Source organism: Taurulus bubalis, assembly GCF_910589615.1.
Source record: "Taurulus bubalis genome assembly, chromosome: 12".
Lineage (NCBI taxonomy): Eukaryota > Metazoa > Chordata > Actinopteri > Perciformes > Cottidae > Taurulus > Taurulus bubalis.
The window spans coordinates 5,680,536-5,707,811 of NC_136600.1; the positions used below are offsets into that span (position 1 = coordinate 5,680,536).

At 44.5% G+C, this 27,276-nt stretch overlaps 1 protein-coding gene across 2 annotated transcripts in view; it reads right to left on the reverse strand.

Annotated features, from left to right (window-relative positions):
- The window catches only part of oxr1a (oxidation resistance 1a), a 78,033-nt gene that overhangs the window by 23,314 nt on the left and 27,443 nt on the right, over positions 1 to 27,276 (reverse strand). For both annotated transcript variants that reach the window (XM_079227696.1, XM_079227695.1), the window contains exons 2-4: positions 20,491 to 20,573; positions 7,467 to 7,574; positions 4,459 to 4,572 (exon numbers count right to left, since the gene is read on the reverse strand). In XM_079227696.1, the coding sequence (XP_079083822.1) occupies positions 4,459 to 4,572; positions 7,467 to 7,574; positions 20,491 to 20,529 (261 nt within the window). In that variant the 5' untranslated portion in view covers positions 20,530 to 20,573. The remainder of the gene's footprint in view (positions 1 to 4,458; positions 4,573 to 7,466; positions 7,575 to 20,490; positions 20,574 to 27,276) is intronic.

The window sequence follows — 27,276 nt, forward strand, 5'->3', positions numbered from 1 at the left end:
GGAAGGACACAGGGAGGCAAACAAGAGGCGCCAAAAGAGGAGGTGTGTGTGTGTGTGTGTGTGTGTGTGTGTGTGTGTGTGTGTGTGTGTGTGTGTGTGTGTGTGTGTGTGTGTGTGTGTGTGTGAGAGCACAAGGAAGGTCTGGGTAGGACAGAGAGGACACGCCTGCCCACACAGATGACCAGCGAGCTGGTGGCTGCCAAATAATCCAACGACAGCAAGACAGACGGAAAGTCAGCCAGCTCCCCGTGCGTGCACATGCATGCACGTGCACACGCACGCGCACAGTCATCCAGACAACCAGCCAACGATCCATGCCTGCAAGATGTGTTACTTTTTGCTGCCAATGCCGGCGGGCCAGCAGGCAGCGCGAGAGCATGAAGACACTTCAGAGCTGCCTTATCTGGCCTTTATCTCTCCCACAGCAACGCTGAACAACGTGGATGCATGGCAAAAAACTCTCACCATGCCGACTGAAGCATGGCCAGTTTTGGAGTCGACACCCTTGGCAAATTACCCCCCCCCCCCCCCCCCCCCCGCCCCCCCCCCACCCCGCGCACACACATTTTCCATAGATGCTAGGCAGCGTTTAGCCCAACTCAGTGTGTTTGAACTGTTCCAACATTAAAAGCTCAGCATCTTCTTCGAGGCGTCTGCACAGTGTGATGGATGTAGTTCTGCTCTTTAAAAGCGTGACGATCTAACTTTTGAAGGAAAAACAAACACATTTCCTTTAATAAACAAAGATCTGAATGTGAAAAACACACAACTAAAATGCATTCTTACTCAATTCAAAACACTCAAGGGATTTGCTGCTTCCATCGTACATGTTCTGATGTGACCAGTAGTAAATATGGTGGCTAGTGTTAGCTAATGTTAGCAAACTTAGGCTAGATATTGTTGTGTAATTGACATATCTGAGCCATTTCCCTGCCTTTTAAGGCCTCTCTACTGTGCGACATCCATGCCAGTCTGCATGATAACTCTGTTTAATTTGTGTACTTTTCTGTTGAACGGTTCTTCTCTTCACCGTGTTCACTCTGCGTTTCGGAGGGTTCTTCATGTCTCGTGCGCAGACTTTATTTCTATGGAAAACTTAAAGCATAGAACTGTGCGAGAGTGAGCGCAAGCAGGGCTTCAATTAAAAAATGTGTATGATTTCAGCTTTGATTTCAATGAATAGCCACACAAATTACTCTGCACTGACAAAACATCTTTTTTTTAATGGTTTGGATTATTTAACAATCTATTTGAACTATCTAATGGGACTTTGAAACACCTGGCACTAGATCTGACTCATTATATCCAAAAGTTAGAAAGAGAAGCATCTGAAAGTAGTCTCTCTCTTCAGAGCACCCGTCCTCGTCAGGGTTACACTAGCTACTCGCTGCTTGCATTGCTATTACTATCCGCCTCCCAGAACCATTTATTTAGATAATACCCTCATTGGGACGCGCGTGCCGAGCACCGTAATTAAAAGATGCCGGGTATTCTGAGTTATTAAGGTCCTTTCCTGTGGTTTAAAAATCAAACAGCACCTGGATACTGATTGCTTCCATAAGATTATCACACACACACAGGATGAGAAGGAGATAGGAGTGTGCAGGCAGACGTACACAAACACGCAGAGTTGACACACACACACACACACACACACACACACACACACACACACACACACACACACACACACACACACACACACACACACACACCCCTCCCTTCTGCCTTCCAAGCACACTTCCTCTGCCTGGAATAATTGCTGCCTGGCTGCTCGTCTGGGAGAGAGATCTGCTCCGTTCATTAGTTGCTCTAAATATCAGACACGGCATCACTTTTAAGGGCTTAATTTCACCGCAGTCACGGCCCCTTCTCTCTGATCCTCTCCCGTTCTCGCTGGCGTGACCCAAATAGATAAGCAGTAAATGAATGGGGGCCCGTTCTTTTAGCAACCGGGGCGGAGTGGGACCCGGTATCCATTTTCCTCACAAAAGCCGCAAAACAAGAAGAAGTCCGTTTCCATGGAGACCAGCAAACAGTCATATTTCTTAAGAGATCACTGGGCTTCCTGCGGCCCTCAGTGATTGGCTCATTCAGATGCTGCAGACACAGTAGCCGAGGGAGATGGGGCAGGATGCGTTTGGCTGACCTGAAGCCACGGCGGTCACAAACAACATGACTCCGACCTGCAGCCTGTTTCTTATGCGACACGACAGTGAAGCTGAGAGGGACAAGTCTGATGTCACATGTGGCGTGAAACAAATGTACATTTGGCCATCAGAGCAGGAATACCCCTTTTGAATTGAAAGGGATAATGCATATATTTGTTTACCCTGACTTATCCCCAAACAATGTGTGGATGCACCAAAACACACAGAGGCTGTGATCACTTGATGTGAGGTGTTAAATACAGCTGGCCACACTGTTAAATGCCACATATCACGGCATCATCATCATTCATCCTCATGTAAAGAAACTACGACAGTGAATCAAAAAAACTAAATTGCTGTTAGCAGCTATGATAGTATTCAGGAACCACGCACTCAGTGACCGTTTTTCCACAGAAGGTCGCTCTGGAAACCTGCTTCAGCCTTCATAGGTCAATGTGAACATGAAGCGGAGACCACACAAGGTCAGGGTCCTGCACATAGAAAAATTCATGTATGTACAGTATGTTGCGTCCTTAGGACTTTAATTCCCTATTTAAGAATGCAAGTAAATTAAATTAGTAAAATAAACAACATGACCCAAATTCAGGATGTAAAGTGAGCATATTTGTAAAATGTGTTTTTGTGAGAGAACGTATCTGTCGGCATAAATGCCTCAATACAATTATTTATTGTTACATTACAACTGCAAGAAGAAAAAGTATTTTTTTCATAGATACTTAAGAATATGCAATGTCATCGCTGCTACAAGTGAAGATACGTTTGAACAGTACTGCTCCCTCCCTATGAAATTATAGAACAAGAATAGAGAACATTTTTTACATTGTATTGATATTTTACCTGTTATACTGTATGTTCAAACTCTTATGAAGAGGAGAAAAACTAATTGTCATGTGAGGTCAATTAAAAACACAACTATGCAGATCTTGAGTGCTATCTATACATGTGGCAGAGTGTTCTCCTTGTAATCACAAGGTAGCAGGTTCCATCCCTGTCCTCCTCATGTGAGGTTTCAACATTTATTGTTTTTTTGTGTGCTAATTTCTCGCCACATATCAAGCAGGTAAGCCGGCATCGTTGGCAGTGAAAGCAAATGAATACGTCCACGCAGAATTAAACTCTACTTTTCTCTGCGGGTTGCCGACCTCAAGGAGGTCTGTTCGACAGTGATCTTAGTGGAGATGGTTTGACATTGAGAAATGCATCCCATACAACCTAAAAAGCTGGATCGGGATTCAGCGAGTACATGAGTCATTTTATCACCTCATTTACGCAACATCAACAACAAATGTCACTCGTCCCCCGATCCGTTTATCCTGCATGATCGGTACTGCACATGTGCAAACTACTACTAGACACGTGTAAAAACAATCCTGTGCAAAATAAATATACCTCACACACACACACCCACACCCACACACACACACACACACACTTTGCAGCACAAGCATCAGGTGGCCTGATAGGGACCGTGTGCAACAAAACCCTACTCAGAAACTAATGGATTTTACAAACTATGCTGCTTTACTGGACAACACGTCATCATTAATATCAACTGGAGAGCTTTTCTGAACCAGACGGAGCTGCTCTTGGATTCAGCAAACACCAAATTAACCGAGAAACAAACGATCACTCGCTGTGAGCATGACTCTCTGCATGCAGGCAACATGACAGAGCGTTATTTTAATAAAGTATCGATACAAAAAAAAGGCCAAATCGTATCGCTTTTAACGTACGGGTACCGAGGTAGCTTTTTAGGATCGATATACTGTGCAACATTAAGTGTAAAAAAAGTACAGCATGACACATCGTCTTGGATGTTCACCTTCAGGCAATAAGCAGAGCTTCACAGCGACAGCAGTGATTGAAGGATAAGTCAATGTGTGGTGGTGACAGAGAGGCCTGTTAATTTTGGTTGTGTGTGTGAATTATATACAGTCTTAGAAACTGCTGCTAGATTTCCTTAATTATCTCGGTGAACTATCCCTGACAAATTTAAGAAAAAAATGGCCCACATCAAATAATGAAAATCTTCATAGTTTTCCATCTTTGTATCTGTTAGATAGATGATAAACTTGCCAAACATTAGCCAAATAATGACTGTAGCAGGAATGGTGGCTACAAAAAACGATATTCTAACTATTCTTCATACGTTTTATATCAAAATGTAACATCTGTTATATTGGTAAATATGTCATACAGTTCTAGATTCTACATACATTGCATGACAGTCTTTCGGTTAACATCCTTTTTTTATGAGTGTGTGAGATCGGGGGTGTGGTCAACATACCGTCACTTTCTCTAAATCAGCTTCTGAGGAGGTGGGAGACAGGGGGCTGATGGGACTGAGGGAGGGGGAACTTCCGACACTGGAGACGTACTCAGGATCAGGAACGTACAGAACCTGCAAACACAATCCATTTCTGTATTTACACAGGCGGTGCCTTTGTGCAAACACGCATTGCACACAGCGCGCACACACACGGAGAGATAAAAGAGAATGTCATGCTTACACATATGCATACGCACACACCCCAACCACAAAGCAAGACAAATAACAAATGAATAGCTTCATGCGACTGACTGGGATGAACAGAGACAGGAAAAGTAGTTATGATTTTAAATCGATGAGTCCGAATTTTCAGTGATGGAACTGATGGTTTTCATGTAGTTGGAACACAAATCATGCTTAAATGTAATTTTATTTCTATATAGGACAGAAAATAAAAATTAGATTAATTATTTATTAATATGTGGATTATATTAATTAATAAATAATGGTATTAACTATATTAAGTTGTCTTCGTGTCAAAATGACCCGTGTACGAGTGTATATGTACAGTGGCTTGCAAAAGTATTCATACCCCTTGAACGTTTCCACATTTGGTCACATTACACGCCACAAACATGAATATATTTTATTGGAATTTTATGTGAAAGACCAACACAAAGTGTCACACAATTGTGAAGTACAAAGAAAATTATACAAGATTTGAAATTTTTTTCACAAATTAAAAACTGAAAAGTGTAGTGTGCAAAATTATTCAGCCCCCTTTTCTCTGAGTGCAACCAATTGCCTTCAGAAGTTGCCTGATGACTGCTGAATGATTGAATGTTGACTGAATGACTAAGTAGTACACCTGTGTGTAATCTAATCTCAGTACAAATACAGCTGTTCTGTGACGGCCTCAGAGGTTTGTTAAGAGAATATTGGGGAGCAAACAGGACCATGCAGTCCAAGGAACACACCAGACAGGTCAGAGATACAGTTGTGGAGAAGTTTAAAGCAGGGTTAGGCTATAAAAAGATTTCCCAAGCTTTGAACATGTCACGGAGCAATGTTCAATCCATTATCCGGAAATGGAAAAAGTACGGCACAACTGCAAACCTACCAAGACACGTCCGTCCACCTAAACTTACAGGCCGAACAAGGAGAGCACTGACAAGAGATGCAGCCAAGAGGCCCATGGTGACTCTGGACCAACTGAAGAGATCCACAGCTCAGGTAGAGGAATCTGTCCACAGGACAACTATTGGGCGTGCACTCCACAGATCTGGCCTTTATGGAAGAGTGGCAAGAAGAAAGCCATTGTTAAAAGAAAACCATAAGAAGTCCTGTTTGCAGTTTGCCAGAAACCATGTGGGGGACACAGCAAACATGTGGAAGAAGGTGCTCTGGTCAGATGAGACCAAAATTGAACTTTTTGGCCTAAATGCAAAACGGAAACCTAACACTGCACATCACCCTGAACACACCATCCCCACTGTCAAACATGGTGGTGGTAGCATGATGCTTGGGGTGCTTCTCTTCAGCAGGGACAGGGAAGTTGGTCAGAGTTGATGGGACGATGGATGGAGCCAAATACAGGGCAATCTTGGAAGAAAACCTGTTGGAGTCTGCAAAAGACTTGAGACTGGGGCAGAGGTTCACCTTCCAGCAGGACAACGACCCTAAACACAAAGCCAGGGCTACAATGGAATGGTTTAAAACAAAACATATTCATGTGTTAGAATGGCCCAGTCAAAGTCCAGACCTAAATCCCATCGAGAATCTGTGGCAAGATCTGAAAACCGCCGTTCACAAACGCTCTCCATCTAAGCTGACTGACCTTGACCTGTTTTGCAAAGAAGAATGGGCAAAAATCTCAGTCTCTAGATGTGCAAATCTGGTAGAGACATACCCCAAAAGACTTGCAGCTGTAATTGCAGCAAAAGGCGGTTCCACAAAGTATTGACTCAGGGGGGCTGAATAATTTTGCACACTGCACTTTCCAGTTTTTTATGTATAATTGTCTTTGTACTTCACAATTGTGTGACACTTTGTGTTGGTCTTTCACATAAAAATCCAATAAAATATATTTATGTTTGTGGCGTGTAATGTGACAAAATGTGGAAACGTTCAAGGGGTATGAATACTTTTGCAAGCCACTGTATTTGTGTTGATGGGTCATTTTGACCCGAAGACAACACAAGGGAGACATCTGTGACTTGTTCATTCCTGTACAATCTGTACAATATCTATTTCAAACAGTATTAGACCTTAAATTTTGACAAGTTAAGACATGAAATCGATCTAGATTCAGCTTTTGAAATTTGCCGTTTACGTTGTGGTTTAACTTTAGCTTTAGTTCTCTCCGCACACCACCGTTTGGACGCAACTCAGCATCTTTTACCGAGAGCGGGATTGGCATGTGTAGTTTGTCCCCATTCGTCTGGATTTTAATTTGACGCCAAGAAGTACAGTCCAAATATAATTCCATCACTGCCCCTCCCCCCCCCCCCCCCCCCACAGATTTTAAATTTGGGAGAAATAAAAGATCTAGGATGAAAAGCCTGGGAGGCTGGCTGTGTGTTTAGCGGTCTAAAGATGGGATGTGTCGCGTCATGTTGTCGGACCTAAAGCATCTTTGGGACAATTCAAGCATCACATATATTATTATACCTTTCTAGAAACGAAATTGGTCCTTTGCAACGCATTGCATCCTAATGGAACAAATTACACTGTAATTAGCAGGCAAATAAGTGGGCACGCAGATAGTAGGGATGTGAACAGTGAGTCAGCAAGTTCCTCTGAGAGAGTAGAGGGATAAACACATGCAGCATGTGACGTTCCCAAAATAACTTCTATGTCCAATTTCTCCACCTAGATTCCCAGATGCACTGTGGAAAATGTTTTGTGAAGGCGAGATCAAGACAAGTGACCGGTTCGATGGAAGATATGGATGTGAGGTTGCTGGAGGACAGTGATGAGGTGATGCAGCTGAATATATCAGTGAAGGCGTGCACGGCGGTTCACACCTGGCCAGGCACCACTGCTCTGGAGAACAGCTTGTTCAGCTGAACCAGTTCGTTGGGTGTGGTGTCAAACTTGAGCGCAATGTTGTTCAGCGTGTCCCGCGATTCCACCTGGAGCACAAAACAAGAGAGAGGACACAAAATCTATCACACTCCGGAGACGGGTCAGGGCATTTTTTATTAAGCGGGAGGGGGACGACGACTTGGAGGATGTGACTCAGATAATATGAGAGAGAGAGAGAGAGAGAGAGAGAGGCTGAAAAAACAAAGCTGTGCAATTATTACTTGAATGTTTGATTTTTGCATGTTAGATTTTGGGATGTGATGCAAATCGAGGCTGTCAGATGTTGACCAGGAATAGATTCCCACGGGAGGCGATGATGCTGGCAGAAATATGAACTGACATGAATGTCAGCGGCAGTTTTGTGTTATCTTGTGCACCACACAAGATAATCCCCCCCCCCCAGTTTAATGTAAATGTTAAATGGATCTGTACTTGTAGAGCGCTTTTCTAGTCTTTCGACCACTCAAAGCGCTTTAACACTACTTATCATTCACCCATTCATACACTGGCAGTGGCTAAGGTGCCACCTTCCCATCAGGAGTAACTAACAGTCGTACACCGTAGGAACAGCTATAGGAGCAATTTGAGGTTAAGTGTCTTGCCCAAGGACACATCAACATGGGCTCGAACCGCCGATCCTCTGATTAAAGGACGACCCTGCTCACTACTGAGCCACAGTGTAAGTCAGACTCTTGCGTGCATTAAGGTCTCAAGGGCAACTATGAACTGATTGTTTTCATTATTGATTAATCCTAAACTATTTGATTGATAATGTAAGTAATTCTTATTTACAAATGTAAATGAATACATTTAATCCCCACAGTTTGGGCCCTCTGCAGGACTCAGTGGTTGAATAGTTTTACACTGATTTGTTTGTCCATATTTTTGATCTGATATTCATTGATCCAATTGCAATACTGCTAACCCTATACTAACCTTCCATTTCTATTGTGATGTTTTAAGAATAGCTGTTAATATTAACACACCTGTTAATATTCCATCTTTTTACAGGCATTTTTGTGCACTTATTTGTGCCGCCAGTTAAAATCAATTTAATGAAGACGTGCTCCACGTGTCTGAACTAGTGTAGCACCCAGCATGCCGAGTGGGAGTTTTTTACCTTCCAAATAAGGACGACAACCATGTCAGAAAGTGCCTGCGTGTGTGAGAGTGAGGGGGGAGCTCAAGGGAGAGAACCAGACAGACAGGGTAGACCCTGAGCTGTATATAATTAGGACAGGATAATGGCACTGTGTGTTTTGGTGCAACAGTCATGTGAATGCCTCAGTGGTTCTCAGCATGCGTGTGTGTGCAAACAGTTGCACAAAAACAACATGGAACGACAGAGTCTCCAAATTCTTCACATGACAGATTGTTTCCAGGAATATATTATTGCACCAGACAGACAGAGACAGAGACAGGTGGTAAAGTAAGGGGAACCAAGAAAAGACGAGCTGGAACATTAGTAACACAGAATCATTGTGCGCGAGGTAGTCACACATGACATGATCACGGTCACGTCGACACATGACAAGCGCGAGGAAAGAAGCAGAACATGCAGCAACTCAGAAGCTGCCCGCAGCCAGTGACTGCTTTCACTGAAACCAACGCCATGAACTGAAACAGACACATGGAGTGTCATGGGCTAATATGTTTGAAACAGAGCTCTGAGAAATTCATACTTCAAATATTTTAAATATTTAAAAAAGTGAGCTTGATTTAGCAAGAACAACATGGCATCGTCCCCGGAATCTGTGGCTCCAAGAGGGGAGCAAATCAAGTGCTCATCGGCTGAAATATTAAAAGTGTTATTTAGCCTGTTCGCTCGAGCATCTTCTGATGATGAGATAGGGCGAGGCTTTTGGAGAGAGGGGCCGAAGCCGGGGACGGGAACAGTGTAGCTGTGGACTGGCTTGTGGTCAAATAAAGCCAGTACCGAGTGTTAGGTGGTATTTCTCTATTAAACAAGCTTGTCGATACGACACAACTCAGATTTTACATTGGCAAGAAATCCATGTTTGAAATTCAAATTAAATATGTAGCGCATTTCCTCTCAGGCGTAAGGAAAACACTACTGATCGAGTATGATAAGCCGGTGACATGAAGCAGGAACAACAAGTTGTTTAAGGCAATGAAAAACTCTATTTGGGCAAGTAGATTTCCAACATGATGCCACACTGGAAAAGTGAAACAAAAGAACGAAAAAATAAATAAAAAATAAAAAATAATCGGTAAATCCTGCATTAAAAAAACCCTGGCAAAAAAAACAAAAACGTACCTCCGATAATAATAATAATAATAATAATAATAATAATAATAATAATGATGCATTTAATTTTTATCGCACTCTTCCTTCAAAAGAATCTCAGAGTGCCACACATATAGTAAAAACAAATACAACTGATTAAAACATAGTTAAAGCAACCCATAAAAATACAAAAAAAAGAATGTAATAGCTGACAATAAATTAAGGTAAAAAATGCCTTCCTGAATACAAAGGTTTTTAGGCCAGCCTTAAAAGAGTTCAGTGTCTGAGTTGCCCTCAGGTGGTCAGGGAGACCGTTCCACAAGCGTGGCGCCACCGAGCAAAAGGCCCGGTCGCCCATGGTGCAGAGCTTGGTGTTGGGGACCTGAAGGAGCGAGCGGCCTGTGGATCGGAGCGTGCGGGTGGAGGTTAGGGGAGTGACCAATGCATGTCCATTGATGCATTTATAGGTGAGTACTAGGACTTTGTAGTTAATCCGGAATGAAACAGGGAGCCAGTGCAGTGAGTGGAGAATGGGTGATATGTGGTCATATTTCCGGACTCTCTTCAGGACCCTGGCAGCGCTGTTTTGGATATACTGTAGTTTCTGGATGTTCTTGTCAGTGATCCCAGTGCAGAGTGAGTTGCAGTAGTCCAGTCTTGAGGAGATAAAGGCGTGGACGAGCTTCTCTGCATCTGACAGGGTTAAAGTGGGGCGGAGTTTGGAGATGTTTTTTAGATGATAAAAGGAGGTTTTGCACAGGAATTTGATATGGTCAGTAAAGGTCAGGTGAGGGTCAAACCGAACTCCCAGATTGGTGACTGTGGAGGAGAGGGGTATGACCTGACTGTCAAAGGTGAGATGAGTTATGGATGATGTCTGAACCTGGTGTGGAGTGCCAACAAGGAGGGCTTCAGTTTTGCTGCTGTTTAACTGGAGAAATTTGTTGCTCATCCACACCTTTATCTCCAAGACAGGCAGTGACACATGACATGGCTGCAGAGGGGTTGAGGGCAGTTTTGATGTAAAGCTGTGTGTCGTCAGCATAACAATGGAAGGACATCCTATGTCTGCTGACGACACGGCCGAGGGGGGGCATGTAAATAATGAAGAGGATAGGGCCGAGCACCGACCCTTGTGGAACACCACAGGAGACTGGGAGCCGTCTGGACTTGCATCTTCCCAGTGAAACATATTCAGTTCTGCCAGAAAGGTAGGACTGGAACCACTGGAGTGCAGAGTCTGATAGTCCAATGGTGGTGTGGAGGAGCTCTAGGAGGATGGTGTGATCCACTGTATCAAATGCAGCTGTCAGGTCCAGGAGGATGAGGAGTGAGGGTGATCCTGCATCAGCTGACATCAGCAGGTCATTTGTCACCTTTAGCAAAGCGGTTTCAGTGCTGTGGGCTGAACGAAATCCTGGCTGGAATTTTTCAAATAAGTTGTTGTTTTTGAGATGGTCTTGAAGTTGAGAAGCAACCACCTTCTCCAACACCTTGGACAGGAAGGCAAGGTTGGAGATAGGCCTGTAGTTGGCTAGAACCTCCGGGTCCAGGGTGGGCTTCTTGAGAAGGGGACGGATGACAGCAACCTTGAGAGCAGGTGGGACACAGCCGGAGCGAAGGGAAAGGTTAACAACTTTGGTGATGAAAGGACTGAGAGTGGGGATATGTGACTTGAGCAGAGCAGTGGGAATGGGGTCCAGGGTACAGGTACAGGATTTCATATTTCTGAGAATTTTCTCAACATGGCTCTCCTGAACCTCAGCGAGATCTAGAGGAGACAGCACACTCTCAGGTAAGGTGTTGGTCTCAGAGGGAAGCAGAGATGGAGAGCTGGACATCATAGAGCGAATGTTGTTGACCTTTGTTCTGAAGAAGTCAATGAAGCTGTTGCATTGCTCCTCTGTAGCCTCAGTTGAAGAGGATGGTTGTGGCTTCAGGAGACGATTTATTGTAGAAAAAAAGCTGTTTAGAGTTTCCAGGGTTTTTATTGATTATGCTGAAATAGAACTGTGGAGTTGGAGTCGGCCCTTTGATGCTAACGGAAGGCTAGTTTATGGACAGTGAGCCCAGAGTGTCTGCAGCGTCGTTCTAGGGCACGCCCAGCTGTTTTTATTTTCCGCAGCTCATGTGTGAACCAGGGAGCGAAGTGCGAGAAGTTGACCTCACGTGACTTGACAGGGACATGGAGACCAAAAACACTGCTCAAGGATGTATTATAGTGCTCCACTAATTCATCCATTGATGCAGAGGCTGGGCAGGTGATGAGCTGGAGATCCATGGTCATAGTGGCTGGGTCAATGTTTTTCCAGTACCGAAAAGACATTTCACACTTAGGACTAATGGTAGGTAGCATACAAGTCAAGGCCACTGAGACCACCTTGTGGTCGGACACACCTAGATCATAAACTTGTAGGTTACTGATGGAAGCAGAGTCAGTGATAACTGCTGCTGCAGGCCAAGACCCTCAAGCACACTCAGTGAGTTGTGTGGACAACAATGAACAAGACAGGGCGGGGACGCATTGGGCAGTATGGACCGGGGGGGGGGGAGAATCACTGGCAGAGGTTACACAGATGGTGATGATGGTGCTGGTATGGGTCGAGGTGGCCTATTCCAGGCCGGTAACTGGTTGTAGAAAGGTCTGGGCAATAATCCAATATGACAATTCATCTTGTTTGAATGCAACAAGGAAATCATTTCTAAAAGATATCACGATACACAACTACGTCATCTAAATTGATAACAACAAGCACATACAAACTTAACTTTCTTAGAAGATCTGAATTCTGCTCAAGGGAATACCTCCATGTAGATGAATCAAACCATTTTCAAAATGCCTTTACACCTTGAGGGTGTTCTTTTAGTTATAGGTCATATTTGAACAAGGTGGATTTTTTCGGCGCTTTCACATCACGAATAAGCAAAAAATCAAGTTATGCGGAATGGACATATTCAGAACATAGACTATAGTGCACAACAACACAGAGGCTCCGGAGTCCGAATTAAGAGGGTAAACTCAATTGCTCCTTTCAACCTTGACAAATAGGCTGTTCTTACATTTCAAAATAAAAGCCCAAGATAAATGCAATGGGTAACTGTTTACCAAAGGGAACCCAAATTCAATCAGAGCATTTTGCTAAAAGGAAACTTATTAAGGTGCTTACAATAGGATCCCGCTGGTTGGTCATCTGCATGCGCCCATCTATTCAAACCTTTAATTGAAAACTTGTTGTAACTTTCACAAAGTGTTGATGAATAGTTTTGATTCACTAAAAGTCTTAATTAAAAAGTATTTTATTCACACAGGGGTAAAAAGAAGAAGAAGGCTTTACCATGTGGTTATTTAATATAGTCGAGGACCTTTTCTTTACCCCTCAAACACCACCACTGACTACGTCGCTTAAAAACGAAACAACTTTTATTTTTCATCAGTGTGACAAGTGAAAAATGACATACTGATTCACACACAGACCGCCTGTTAATCGTGACGTCTATTTTTGCCCCGTTAACAGACGGATCTCCTTGAAGGGTCAACGTGGAGATGCACAATAACAGCAGTTTGTTGGGATGATTAAATTGTCCTGCTAGATTAAATGTTAATTTGATCAGTTTCTGGGAACAAATCAAATTAGAAAGGCGTCCTTCATATTTCAAAATGCTATTTGATACCTCTATAACTTGTTCATCAGGCCAGATTTAATTCAATAATTCGATCAAAGTTGAGATAGAGTTCAACGATAGTTGCACGGCAACAAGGCCGGGAAGATCCGGACCAGAGGCTGTCGGCTTGAGAAATTAACAGAATTTGTCGCAAGTGATACAGACCTTTCTTGTCTGTGTGGGATATAGACGGGAACACGTCTGCGGTGCAGTACACAAAGCTGCCAAATTCCAGTCATTTTGGAAATGTGAATACCATCCGGATGCACGATGAGACAAACCACAGATGCTATTACCCAATATTTAGGAAGGACTGAGAAACAAATGGTTTACAGACCTGGTGTTTAACTTATTAAAAATGGACATACAGGTTAGTTTGTGCAGTATATGCTAGATTGTCGTTAGCTACCAGTTTTTAGGGAGCATTCGTCATCTTCTGTTATTGTTGATCAGATTGAGAAGACGCTAAATTAAGCTATGCAGCTAACACTTCAAAGAAAAACTGTATTTCTCAAAAACCTCAGATTTTCATTCAAACTAGCCTTAATGAATCTAAAAGGAGCATAATGGAAGTTAACTCTGGGCCTATTTAATAAGCTAAATTATTATGTTGTTATGGGCTTTATTTGTATAAATAATAATAAAAAAAAAAATCATAGTATTAATAAAACATATTCAAAGTTATAAATGTATTTTTTCCCTCTTCCTTCATGACAAAAGAAAGACACAGGTGGGATATGGTGACAGGTATGTGTCCCATGTCAAACATCTGCTCATAACTGCGTCGTTAACAAGTGCTCCTTCGTAACCCGTCATCTCATCAGCTAAGGGGAGACGTGAACAGCGGCATGTCAGCTTGATAAACATCCTGTCCTCAAAGTCTACGTCAGAGATCAGATCCAGAGCTGCAATGACAATTTACAACACAGACTTAAAAAGGCAGAATAATAACTATAGCAGTAAAAACTATTACTGTCGCTTGTCATATAATCAGTAATCCCATCCCAAAGGTATTTATAATCTGCTGTTCAGCATTTGTGTGATGTCCTTGGCACATGGCTAGGATTTTACAATTGGAAAATGTATTAAAATCGAAGTTGTCCTAAGGAACAGAAAGAGTTTTTGTTATTGTTGTTAACATAAGGAGTTAATCATCAGCAGGGCTCCTAAAGTGTCAGAGCCTTTCATGCAGGCGGCTTCAGCGCAGGGCATCGATTCTCCCTAGGTGCTATTTGCTACCGTCTCATCCATGAACTATTTATTTTTAGCTTTATGGCTCTGCACAAAGCCGACTCTATAGGACACTCGGGTCTGCAGGACATTCACAGCTGCTGAAACACCCTTATTAGTCAGGTTGTATGTGGCTTCTATTGACGAAAGCGCTGCCTTTTCGCTCTCAAACTAGATATCTTAAAGCTCAAAGCATTGACCAATGACGGCTGCTGGCTCTCGTATCAAATGGCTGCTCTGGTAGTTCTCATATCAGGAGCTCAGCCAATCAACATGGGTAAAAAAAGAAAAGAAATAGCTGCTGTTCAATGAAGTCAACATTGGCAAAGCCAGGTGGTGGGCGGATCTTGGCATTAAATGTGGCGTACAGTAAGAACCATGTGATTCAAGTTGGCCTTTTAAGCTTAATTGATCACTTAATCTGCAAATCGTCACCGTACTAAAATAATGGCCTAAATCTTTTTTTTGATGAATTATTTTCTTGCCTAAATCTCCTCATGATACTGGCCACCTGGTAAAATCTCCTATATCCTCAGTTGAACAGATCATGTGATTCTACCCCTATAGTATAACGGCCTAGTTATTCTGTGACTTAGGCCATTTTATTTTGTTTAAGTCAAAAGACAATGTGACTTAAGTCATTTTACAAGCTTTTCAAGATGGCATTTTGAAGCTAGCAATTTAGTTAGCATTTTTGTCAATGAAAATCTCACTTGAACATAATATTAGTAATCATAACATAATTTGACCGGTATTACAGTATGCCTGTTGTGCAGATTACACCCCGATTACATTTGGTCAGTTTTTTTGTGTTTTGGGCCATTATTTTAGGAAGGTGACAATATGAAACCTTGTGTCTTCGTGCGTCACAGGAACACTAAAATGAAACATGGAAGGGGAGCTATTTCTAACTCGATTAGGCAGCAGAGGACAGGGGACATGTTTGTGACCCACTGATAAATACCTGTTATTGACACACGGACAGGAGAACGAGGGAAAGAGAGAGCAATCACAATCAGGATCACAGCCACTAATGACAGGTGCACCCGATCGTCTTATCCCCTGGATCAATAATGCCCATTATTCATCTCAAACTGGGGATGAATAATTAAACTTCTTCCTGTCAGAGGGCGACATCTGTCCTTCTCAGCATAAGGACAGAGGAAGACCGACCGAGACAGCCATCTTGAGAGTGACCGACGTGTAGCTAATGGTCACATTGTTGAACAGGAGAGGACGCACAGATTCTACAAGGGCCGCCGGCTGGACGGCCAAAGACTAATTGCTCCATTAAGGAGCCCGCCGGCATCTTGGTAGGAACGTTAAGTGTGGAACATGAGAGCAAATCCATGAGTGCTACTGCGAAAAGGCCAACCGCGGGAATAAGATGCAATCATTTCTTCTTACCAAGAAGAAATGTGTTTAGAAAAGGTACCCATTCACAAGTGCGGGACCCGTTTGTGCACTAAGACCACCTTTAGGATTCACACTGAAGAAGAAAAACAAACTGGAGGAGAGTGAAAAGGGAAACCCTAATCAACGCCATGAATCAAACTGGGGCTAAAACTCAACACAGCACTGTTTAATCACCCATAATGCCATATCAAAGCAGCCATCGCTCCTCATTTTATAAGGAAGGATGAAGCCCAGCTATGGCATGACAGTTGCCATGGCGACTTTGTCGTTACCACGCTAATGGCATGTGTATTGTGTGCGACTACACCCTTGCTGATGGTTTGCAGACCTAAATTTAGACCCTCTAAGTGATTCTGTCCCTTTCAAGGGGGCACAAAACAAGTTTCTGCTGTCTCACTCTGAAGCTCTGATGGATCTCTCTTTGTGCCAGACACAGATCCCCTGCTCCGGGGTTTGATAGCCTTTCACCAACACAAACACGGGGACCCAATGAAAGAGGGGAGCAAAAAAAGAGAGTCTCGGCTCAGGCCTTGGTCACAATGCAACCTTCGTGATCGGATGTGCCAGATCAGCCGTGTCCTCGTGTGTGTGTTCACACTCCACACCGACTGGTCGCATATTTTTGTCGTAGACAAAAAGGAGCGGCGGCGAAACGGTGGAATTTTTTTCTCTCTTAATTTTCTATTAATTCATCACAATAAAAGTTCTGGTTATTTCTCCTGATATTGTGTTATTTACCTCAAAGGGAACTCAAATTAATACATTAAAAAGTCATTTGTAGCTTTGCTAACAAACAAAATACAATCTTTATGTAGCTTTAAAAAAAAAAAAAAAAAAAAGAATGGAATGCCTGCTAACAGCACTGATCCTGCCCTTGGCTTCATGGGGACAACAGGTTGTCCTAAGGGTAGGCTCTGGCTCAAACCCTGACTGGAGAAGTCACATCGCTTGTTGGCATAACGTGTTGAAATATTACGCGTTGTCGCCTACGGCCAGCAATACATTCTCAAAAATGAAAAGATGACAAACAATGTTCCATCTCTACAATCATCTCACGCTCCAACATGACGGGTGGCGGGTGAGCGATCGTTCAAATATTGTTCAAAACTCAGCGAGATGCTGACGTCTGGGCCTTGCACTGGTCTCTCTTCGACCCATCCAGCTGTCTCCATCTTCTCCACATGCGTTCCCCTTCATCCCTTTGAACGTTGCCGGCCACACAGCCCTCAGTTCCCAACATTCCTCCCATCGTCCTTTGACTTGTTCTCTCTACTCTCAGACAAGCGAGCGGTGAAGGAGCTCAAACAGCGGGATCTCCTCTCCAGCGCTGAATAATGCAATCAGAGGGACTGATTGTCGGGAGGGTGCGGACACACACACACACACACACACACACACACTGCTTGACTCATCTAATGTTCACAAGTCCTCTACTGCCCACAGCTCTTCCTCCGAGCCCAGCTGAAATCCATTCAACCTGGTGGTGACACAGAGACCCTCTTCACATCTGGTGAAACTGTGACACATCCTCTGGATCACACTGTATACGCCATAAACACAATTTATTAAAAATAGAGGCGGATGGGAATTTCATTGTTTTTATATATATATATATATATATATATATATATATATATATATATATATATATATATATATATATATATATATATATATATATATATATATACACACACACACACACACACACACACAAAGCGCTTTTCTACTCTTCCGACCATTCAAAGTGCTTGCGGAGCCGGGGATTGAACCGCCGATCTGATTGAAGGGCGACCCTGCTCACCACTGAGCCACAGTCGCCCCACACATTTTAGGTCCAACCCACGAGGGCACACACAGCTGACGATGCCGTCTGGCCGGTCGTGTTGCTGGCCAGAATGACAGCACGGTGAGCCGATACCTCCTCGTTTCTACCGCAGCCTACAAACAGGAGTCCAGACAGCTTCTCCCCTAACGAACCGCTCTCGGTATAATGCAAAACGTATCGAGAGCTCTGCTGTGCCAGTTCTGCGGAGAGCTCTGCTACAGACAGAAACGGCGTGTGGGCAGGGAGGGTCAGGCCAAAAAATAAACATGACTTAACGTTAAGAGAGAACTCCAGTTTATCACAACAGAGGTTGTCTTTGTAGTTCTGGGCCATGGTTGCTGCTGGTTAGAAAAAACAACCAGACTGGATCATTTGGGGATCATTTTTGTATGCCTGTATTTGAGGCGAGATGTCGTCCTTACATGGTCATTGTCTCAGAGTCCCTGGGCCGATCGGTCTTAAAGGAACCCCTCAGGTAACGTATCAACCTTGCTGATTTCTTTTAAAATCGCTTTTTTTTGTAACTTGTGAACAGCATTACTCCGAAATATGGTCTGCTGTACACATATTACAGTTAAGAGACCACACTCCTGGTTCAACCATAATTGTGAACACGCTTTCCCTGTGGGACTTGTGACTCGGAAAATCATTTGACTGCCATATTTTCTTACTTGCTTTTAGCAATTCCACCGTGTCCAAAGATCAATGACACTTACCTCGTGCAATGTTTTCCTAACCGATTGAAAAGGATAAGCCAAAGCTAGGTAACTGACAATGGGAGTGTGAGGCATCGCGAGCCAGCACCTCACGCGATATAGGAGTGCATCAGTTTCTAACGCTAATAAACCCAAATCTGTCCTTTAAACCTACCTATCTATTTGAAAGTCCAGACACCCTGTTGATCCAAAATAGCATCCCAAATAGAGCATCTACGTCCATGGTGTGATACAGCTGGTGTTTCCGGAGATAAATATGTGCGGCCCGCACTCCTGTTCCATTCTTCATTCGGTTTGACTTTCACCAGCTGAGAGGACGGCTCACCCCTGTACGGCTCTTTGCTTCTCCCCGTCCGCCCGCTTCATCATCCATCTCTGTTGTTCCCAAGGACTTCAAACACTTTTTTTTAAAAATTGGATGCAGGTCAGCCAATGGCTGGGCTTGGCTGAATGAACTGGTGTTATCAGTGTCTAGGCAGATGGGTTGCAGCTGCTCAGGTTATTACTCAAAACGAGGAAAAAAAAAAAAGGGACAGTGACAGAAGCCTGTGTGTGAGGTAGAGGGGTGAGGAGGAGGGAGATTGCATTGATAAGGCGGCGTAAAAAGGAAACCCTCCTTTTTTCTGGGTGGGCGCCAGGCGATAGAATAAAAACGTACCTGCTGGTGAGTGAAATAAGGAAACGTCGCCGGCCACGGGGGATGAGTTTAAGATAAAGCCACTTCTCAATCACTGGGACCGTAGCGTGGTCATATCGCCTGAGCCTCCTCGCTTACGTGCCGCTGCAGCGTGTCAGGTTACAGGACACAATCATCGGCAGTGCTCGATCCTTCCATGTGACATGAACACGGTCGGCATGCTGTAGGATTTATAGGAATCTTTTCCCCGCAAACTAAACACAACATTTATTTCCCCCCAGCATTTCTGTCCGTCTCGCAGACTTCTTGTTGCCCTTATCAGGCCATATGATGGACCATGACATGCTTTGGCGCTGACAAATATCCTGTTGTAATGGTTTAGGTTGTTCAAGCCCCAGCGAGGTAGACAAGAGCCCTGTCAATCAGCGAGTCTTGGATGACTGACAGGGCGGTAGAGAGAGTCTCTCCCCGACTCTCCCCCCCCTCTCTCCTCTCTCTCTGGATTTGAGGGTCATTTCAAGAACACAACCAGGCGAAGCAGAGACGGGCTCCATTTTCAGCTTACCAACCAGAGCCCTCTCTCTCTCTCTCTCTCTCTCTCTATCGCTTCACCCCCTCCCCCTACACAACAGCTAAATCAATAGAAATGACAGCGCAGTTGGAAGGTCATTCGCAGAGCCAACTCTGTGGTGGAATGCTCGCCGATACGTGGCACAGAGAACAGGGGAGGACAAACAAATACACATCCTTCCAGCACTGTCTGTCCTGCTCTGATCAAGCTGGAGGAAACGCACGGAGCTGCTGGAATGACTCTCTCCTTTCCATACATCAACATGCAAAATGGAGCTGAGCCTTGTGCTGCTGCACAAGGACTCTATCAGAGGATACATTGTTTCCATAAGCTTGCCATCAGCTACCCTGCGCACACCCACACACACACACACCCCGCCTGTATGTAAACACTGAGACCGAGGTACACGTGTTACACTGGCCAAATGCACAAAAATGCATCTCACCCTCGCTAATGAGCTACCAAGCATGGTCGGACACGGTGCCTTCACAACACAAACAGCAGCTCCAGCTAGAATATTACTGGAGCAACAGAAAGCAGCAGCAGCAGACACACAGAAGCAGCAGCAGCAGCAGCACGGGAGGAGGAAAGCGTCAAAAACACATAACGACATCAACACAGAGAGAGCAGAGGCTTTGCTTGCACGCTACTCACAGAATATTCAATGGTCCCTTTGGGTCGCTGGAACGACATGCGCCTCCCATCCTTCTTCTCCGGAGTCTTCTTCTGGCCGGTATCTGAAAGCAAGCGAGGCAAGGTACGCATTACATTCATGTTCCTCTCTCCCCAGCTTGTCACAAGCTGCCGTTTCCCAGCCCCGTGGGTAGACAGCTCATTCGTTAACAGTGAGCGAGCCAGCCAGCCAGCCAGCGATGTGAGCTGTGAGCGCTGGACTACTTTCTCTCTCTCTCGCTCTCTCTCTCCCTCTCCTCCTCTCTCTCTCCCTTCTTCCTCCTCCTCCTCCTCACCGCACGGCGCAGTGACAGCCGTCGAGAGCGGTTCACCTCGCCTTCCTTCCCCTTGTTGTCTCACGGCAGAGGTGTCTGACCTCCATCGGGGCACTGCCGCTCTGGATACGAGCCCGAGAGGAGAAGAGGAGGATGGATTCGGTCGGGAGGTGGGGTGGAGGGGGTGGTGAAAAGCTGAAGTTGGGGGGCTGAACCACAGGGGGAAATGGAGCATGTAGCATGGGAAGTGGCTGCTGAGGTAGAGGGTTTTAGTTGTAGCTACAGCTGTTAAGGCTTTACGAATATTAGGAATAATCAGAATGTCCTTTTAAAGGACCTGGAAGAGTTAGAAGGTACAGGAAGGGTGAAGATCCTGGGTGGGTGGTTGGGAGAATCGAAGCAGAAGATAAGACACCAAGAGGTTTTAGTCAGAGTAAAAAACATCTAAAATGGTAGCGATGGTTGGCTTTGGGGGATGGGATGAATCAAAAAGGTGACAAGACGGTTGACGAATGCACATGAAGAAGTTTCAGGGGCATGAAAGAAGAGATGAAAGAAACTGGAAGGGGACTCTTGGGAATGGAGACGATCTAGAAAAGGGGCTGACTTTGGTCTTCAGCGCCGAGAACAAGGAGCATGAGCAAATGGGCTCAAGGAAAAATGCACAAGGCTGTGTGGATTAGAGGTGTAGGGTCAGGAGTTGGTTGGAGACGGGGTCGCCGAGCTTGGGTGAAGGGATTTCTGTTGGGACGCGCGTTGACCCAGTAACCCTCAAGATGCCTCCCGTGAATGTCTTTCTTTTGTCTGCGTTTCGCATGTCCTTTTTTTGTGTGTGGCTTTCTCGTTGGGCATCTTCGACAGCTCAAAGCATGAGCCATACACCAGTGCTGCTATCTCTGGTGCTCGGGACTGCCTCAGGTGTAAATATTAGTCGAGTAAAGACGATGCGGTTAGTGCCGCTCATGAAATGTATGCTTCGCAAATATCTGGATTTACTGTTGATTTTGTCAAGACGGAGTACAAGGTTGTGCCGCTTACATCCTTTTAACACAGGAGCTTCCGCTACTGCTGCGGTGACTTAGCAGTTAGCCTCACTGACTAAACTCAAACAGTCAAAACAAAGATGACTGAATTGCTGATGACGTTGTTGGACGTAAAGATTGAGGCACGTTTGTGAGCAGGTCGTAAAATAAGCGCCGGGTAGCCCTGCAGCAAAACATTTACCTGCTCCTTGTGACTCCTTCGTACAAAGAAATGGCGGGAGGCGGGAACCGCGTTGGACAGAGTTAAATATTACTCAGTTATCAATGTGTGTGTAATACCTGAGTGGATTTGAGTGTACATACCATGTATAGCTATGAACATGTAGTATATCATGAAACTATTTAAATCCAATTTAGAGATCAATACTGGTTAGAAATTATTTTCTGCGGTTGACTGCAGAATGTTTTATTTTTGGAGGGGAGAATGTTTCAATTCTTTCTATGAATTAGCCTTTAAGCACATTAAAACAATCATCTTTGGAATTAGCTTCTCTAACTTGTTCTGACATTATTACATTGCCACCCAATAGCAATTATTAAACTATAAAAACTAATTAAGAGCTAATCATGCTGCCGTCAGTGCTCCTTCAGGTCAGGATGACTGCGGTATGGATCTCACTGTGCTCCGACTCCTTTGTCAACATTTGTTTGGTGCGTTTTATCTTTGAATATCACCAAATGGTCATTTCCGGATTATTTGCACTTCATTCAATATCTCTTTGAATTACTATACTTGATTTTGTCAACACTACCCAGTGCCTCTAATAACCTATAGCGCCATGAAAACTTGGGTAAGGATTTGTGATGAGAAAGAAAACGCAACGGCTGCACAAACTGTGGGCGAGTGCCAAATCAATTATTCAGCATCCAAATGAAAACCTTGGCAGAATGATTACTTTCATTGGGACAACAGAAACTGGAGCTGTGGATTGTGTGGATGATTGCGTTTTAGTTGCTATTTAAGGCGGCGCGTCATAACTGGGATTCCATGCTTCCCTGTGATGAAATATAATCCACTGTGTGTCTGTTTGATTGTGGATCGCTGCAGTGTGTCAGGCCAAATGTAACCTGTCTCTGTTTGTAAACAGCGGAGGTGTTGATCGGCTTTGTTTGCTGCAAAAAATTGCAAAGACGACAAAGGTTTGTCCGACGTTTCTGCTTTTTCCGCAGCTCGGCTCCAAACTGGTGCAGGCTGAGCACGATCAGGGTTAACAGAAGATCAGGCGAGATAAATAATACAGACCGAGAGGAGAAGGGCGGAGTGACGGTGAACTACGAAGAGCAAGGCGGACCAGAGAGAGAAAGACTGCCGATATCGGATATGCATTAGCAGCTGTTTGCAGGGTGTTTGCACACGGCGGGCCAGTGATTGGTCTAAAATTAAACCTCCGGCATGGATGGTGGCGCAAGAAGTGGAAATTTTATTCACGTTCCAGACACACAGCGGAGCCCAGCACCAGGGCATCTTCAGTAACGGATAGCTCTGGTTTCATCCCGCTCCGCAGGAAACCAGGAGCATCTGTTGTGTCTGAATAAGCCTCTGCCTCTATAGAAGGAAGCTACCTCTTAAGTCCAAGAATCACAGCCCGTTTGTTCCAGGCGATTCATCCGCATCCAGCGATGCGGTGGAATTTTGAATTTTGCCAAGACACAGATAGAATTTCATCTTTGATTTGTCTTCCCGTCCTGATTACTCGGCCTTTGCTTTTGCACCATAACGGTAAACCCGCTGCACGTCATGCATTGAGACAGCGTGATGTAACATGCTCAGTATGGCAGAATGGAGATGCGGAGGCTGCACAGGAAAGGCGTGAAGAAATGAGCCTGTGGCCAATGCCAATCTAGATAAAGTAAATGCAGTTAACCCGAACAGCGTGGTGGGAAAAAAATTAATTCCAACAGAGGGGAGCCGAGGTCGCCGGTTATCTCATTTGTTGCTCAACCGAGTAAAACAACAGTTGCTACGGTGTGCACCGCGTTACTGTTATAAAGGACATTTTACTCGGCTCGTTAATGGGCTGAATAACAATTGCACTGAGGCTGTGAGAAGAAGCCATGTGACTCGCTCGGATGCTGAAAGGAGCGGCTGTGGATCAGGAAAAACAAAGGCTCCCTCTCACCGATCTGGGACGCAAACAGTCACAAGAGGTCGGGCCTGCCTGAGCAACTTAACCGGAGAGAAAAAATTAAAAAAGAAGCGTTCAGCTCACGGCCCGCCAAACCACAACAGTAAAGGAGCCAAGCAGGCAGAGTTTTGTCCTGGTTGGACGTTCACTACAAAGTCCTGCAGGGTTGACTTGCACCTCTCTGCGGCTCCGCGGTTTAATACGTCCACACGGTGGTCTGCGACATGAAAACTGTGATAAACCGCTGAGTGACATCATTCTGAAATAAAGCTTCAGAGGACGGATGAAAATATTGAAATCGATTATTAAAAAGCCCATCAACAGGCCCTTTAAGATTCCTCCCTCTGTCCTTACACTCACATTCAACTAAAATACCAATGAAAGAACAAACAAGTATAATAAGGCACTTGTACACTTCAGAATCCTTGAAAGGACATCGCTATGAATAGCTTTGGGGGAGAACAAAACTACTCTTTCATAGCCGCCATTAATGGATGTCCTCAGTGATTATATATTAAAGACACAAGGAAACATGTCTCCATTGAGAAGACACAGAAGCTGTGTAAACCTTTGGGAGTTTGTACACTCAATAAATCCAACGGCTGCCAAGGAACGCACTGAATCTCAATGATTTTCGACAAGCACTAAATGCAAATGCTGCTGTATTGGACGTGATGTGTTCTGTATCCGCGCAGTCTGTTTGGTATGAATCACGGCTGCTAAATATATATAGTTCCCCTCGCTCTGTACACAGCCGTGAGGCGGGCGGGGAATAGGAGAGTCAACAACTAACGTTCCCTCAAGCAGCCAATTTCCCTCAGCTGCTTTGTTTTCCCTGCCTGCTGGCCTACATAGCCCTCCCCAGATGTTTTGGGTTTTTTTTTAAAGAAAGAAAAAGCCCCTGAATGCACCACAGCCACTCTGAACAGGTGCTGTGCTGGACTACTTGAGAGAGCTGGAGACTTTCCTCAAAGGTTTGGGAGGGACGGGAGTGAGGAAAATTTAAATAAATTGAACAAACAACAGTCCTCTGGCACAGTTTATGATGCATGTAATGGACAAACTATCTTGCTAGCTAGTTGTATCTGATATCCAATGAGAATATCAGGTAAAGAGATAACAAGGCTGTTTCGCAACACAAACCAATATTGCCTTTTCTGGCTTGAGGCCCCTGTAGCGGCGCGCTACAACGTTGAGTGTATGAAAGTTTAGTATGAGGAGGTGAGGAGGAGGACAAGCGTCAGAATTCAAAGTCAGTTTAAGGTCAGGTACTATTTATATTTCTATTGCCTTGGTTTTAATCCAGAACACCAGCAGAGTTAAAACAGACTTTTTCATTTGGCAACTCCTTTACTCAAGTATAGAGCATAAACACATTTTTAAAATGACTGCTAAAGGAGTGGGGGCCACCAGCAGAAGAATTACCCAACTTGTACCGATCTTAGATAACTGCGGAAAGTAATTACAATTATGGATCCTTGTTGTAAGTTTCAGGATGATAAAGGCAATGCATCACACCAACAACAGCAAATGTCAGCTTTCTTAAATCAACATTGTCTCAGAAGACTTATGAATGTCACCGAATAAAGGTGAAGAATGAAAACGCTCCGTTATTGCCGCGTAACGGCGCTATGTGCGAGCAGAAGCATCGGTCTCTCCATTGTAATGAATACACAGCACATGCGTCTAGTGGGGCTGTCCAGGTAAACACGGAGAACACGGCGTGACGGCAACATCCCGCTGCAAACACTCAGTACCACTCGGCTCTATATTACACCGCCAGTCTCCACGGACCAGCCGAGACACCACTCAGCTTTTATGAGAAACTTTGCTGAACTGCAGTTTTGTGTGTGTGTGTGTGTGTGTGTGTGTGTGTGTGTGTGTGTGTGTGTGTGTGTGTGTGTGTGTGTCCACGCAAGAACAGGAGGCACTGGATGTGCCCTGTCCTCTCATTAACACTCTCCCGTGTTGGCTAATCGCACTCCCGTCGTGTCGCTGGTAATGTGGCTTGGATTCTTTACACTGCGAGCCGATTCTCTTTCCTCGATCTTCGACTTTGAAAGGCAGACGGCCAGCAGCGAGTCGACGCTAACGCACGCTAACGCACGCTAACGCACGCTCACTTCAATTCATATTCTGCCAGCGCAGTTTTCATAGTGACGAACCTGCTGCAGAGTTAAAGGGAGAAAGGGATGTTTAAAAAAATTAAGAGCGGTAAAGCCGGCTGCATTACACACTAGTTGAATTCAATTCAGTTTATTTTGTATAGCCCAACATCACAAATAAAAATTATATTGTATTGATACACGGAAGCCAAGCATCGATCTTTTTTTTTGTGTAATCAATTATGGGAGGCATCGGGGAAAGAAATGAGAAATGCGCCATCCGCGTGTAAATGAAACGTCTGGACTTCCTGTCACTCGTAGCGGCGCTGCTGCACAGCTGTTGCACGTTGCACATGACAAAGTCTGCGACATGTCGCTGGTCAAAGACGTTAACTCAGCATAAATCAAACTGGCTGCTGGTGCTCTCGTAGCGCTGGAAGTTGCGCCGGTGTTACGGATCAATAGGCGGCCGTGTTAACTGGTGACTTCCGGCTGAAAGTCGCCAGTTAACACGGCCGCCTGTTAATCCGTAACACCGTCATCCCGACGCAGTTCCTGGAGAAGTAATATTATGACCCCAGACACGACGGCGTTTGATGCTCCGACCTCTTTTGGATTTCCACAACAAAAGTATTACGCAGAAATAGTAGTTATTTTCATGGTGGATGGCAGAAATGGAAACTCTTTGCAGGCGATAAACCACAGAGATAAGCCCCGCCCCCTCTCTGGCGCACCCAGCTCGAATGACGCGACTATGCAGACTGAAACACAAGCAGTTCACTTTGTCAGGTGCAACATTTATGAAAGTGCTGGTCAGTTTGTCTGCTTGACGATCACATTTTGCTGCAATAAAAATTATTGAAGTGAGATGAACAGACCGTCAACATATTGTATCTAAGAAGATAAAGTTTTCAAAGTTTTCCTTCGGGGACAATTTGCGGTGAAAAAAAGGGAATAAAATCGCAATACTCAATATATCGCAGTATCGTGATAGTATCGAATCGGGACCCAAATATCGTGATAAAATCGAATCGTGGGACCTCTGGTGATTCCCAACCCTAGTGGCTAGGCAACCACCGGATGAGTGCTAATGCTAGCCGAACACAAACCATGAACTGTGTACGCTACCTAATAGTTAACAGAAGGCGACGGTTCAAAGGAATCAAAATGAGCAACAAGGATTGCACCAAGTTGCTAACTTCATTCAGCTACAGGTATC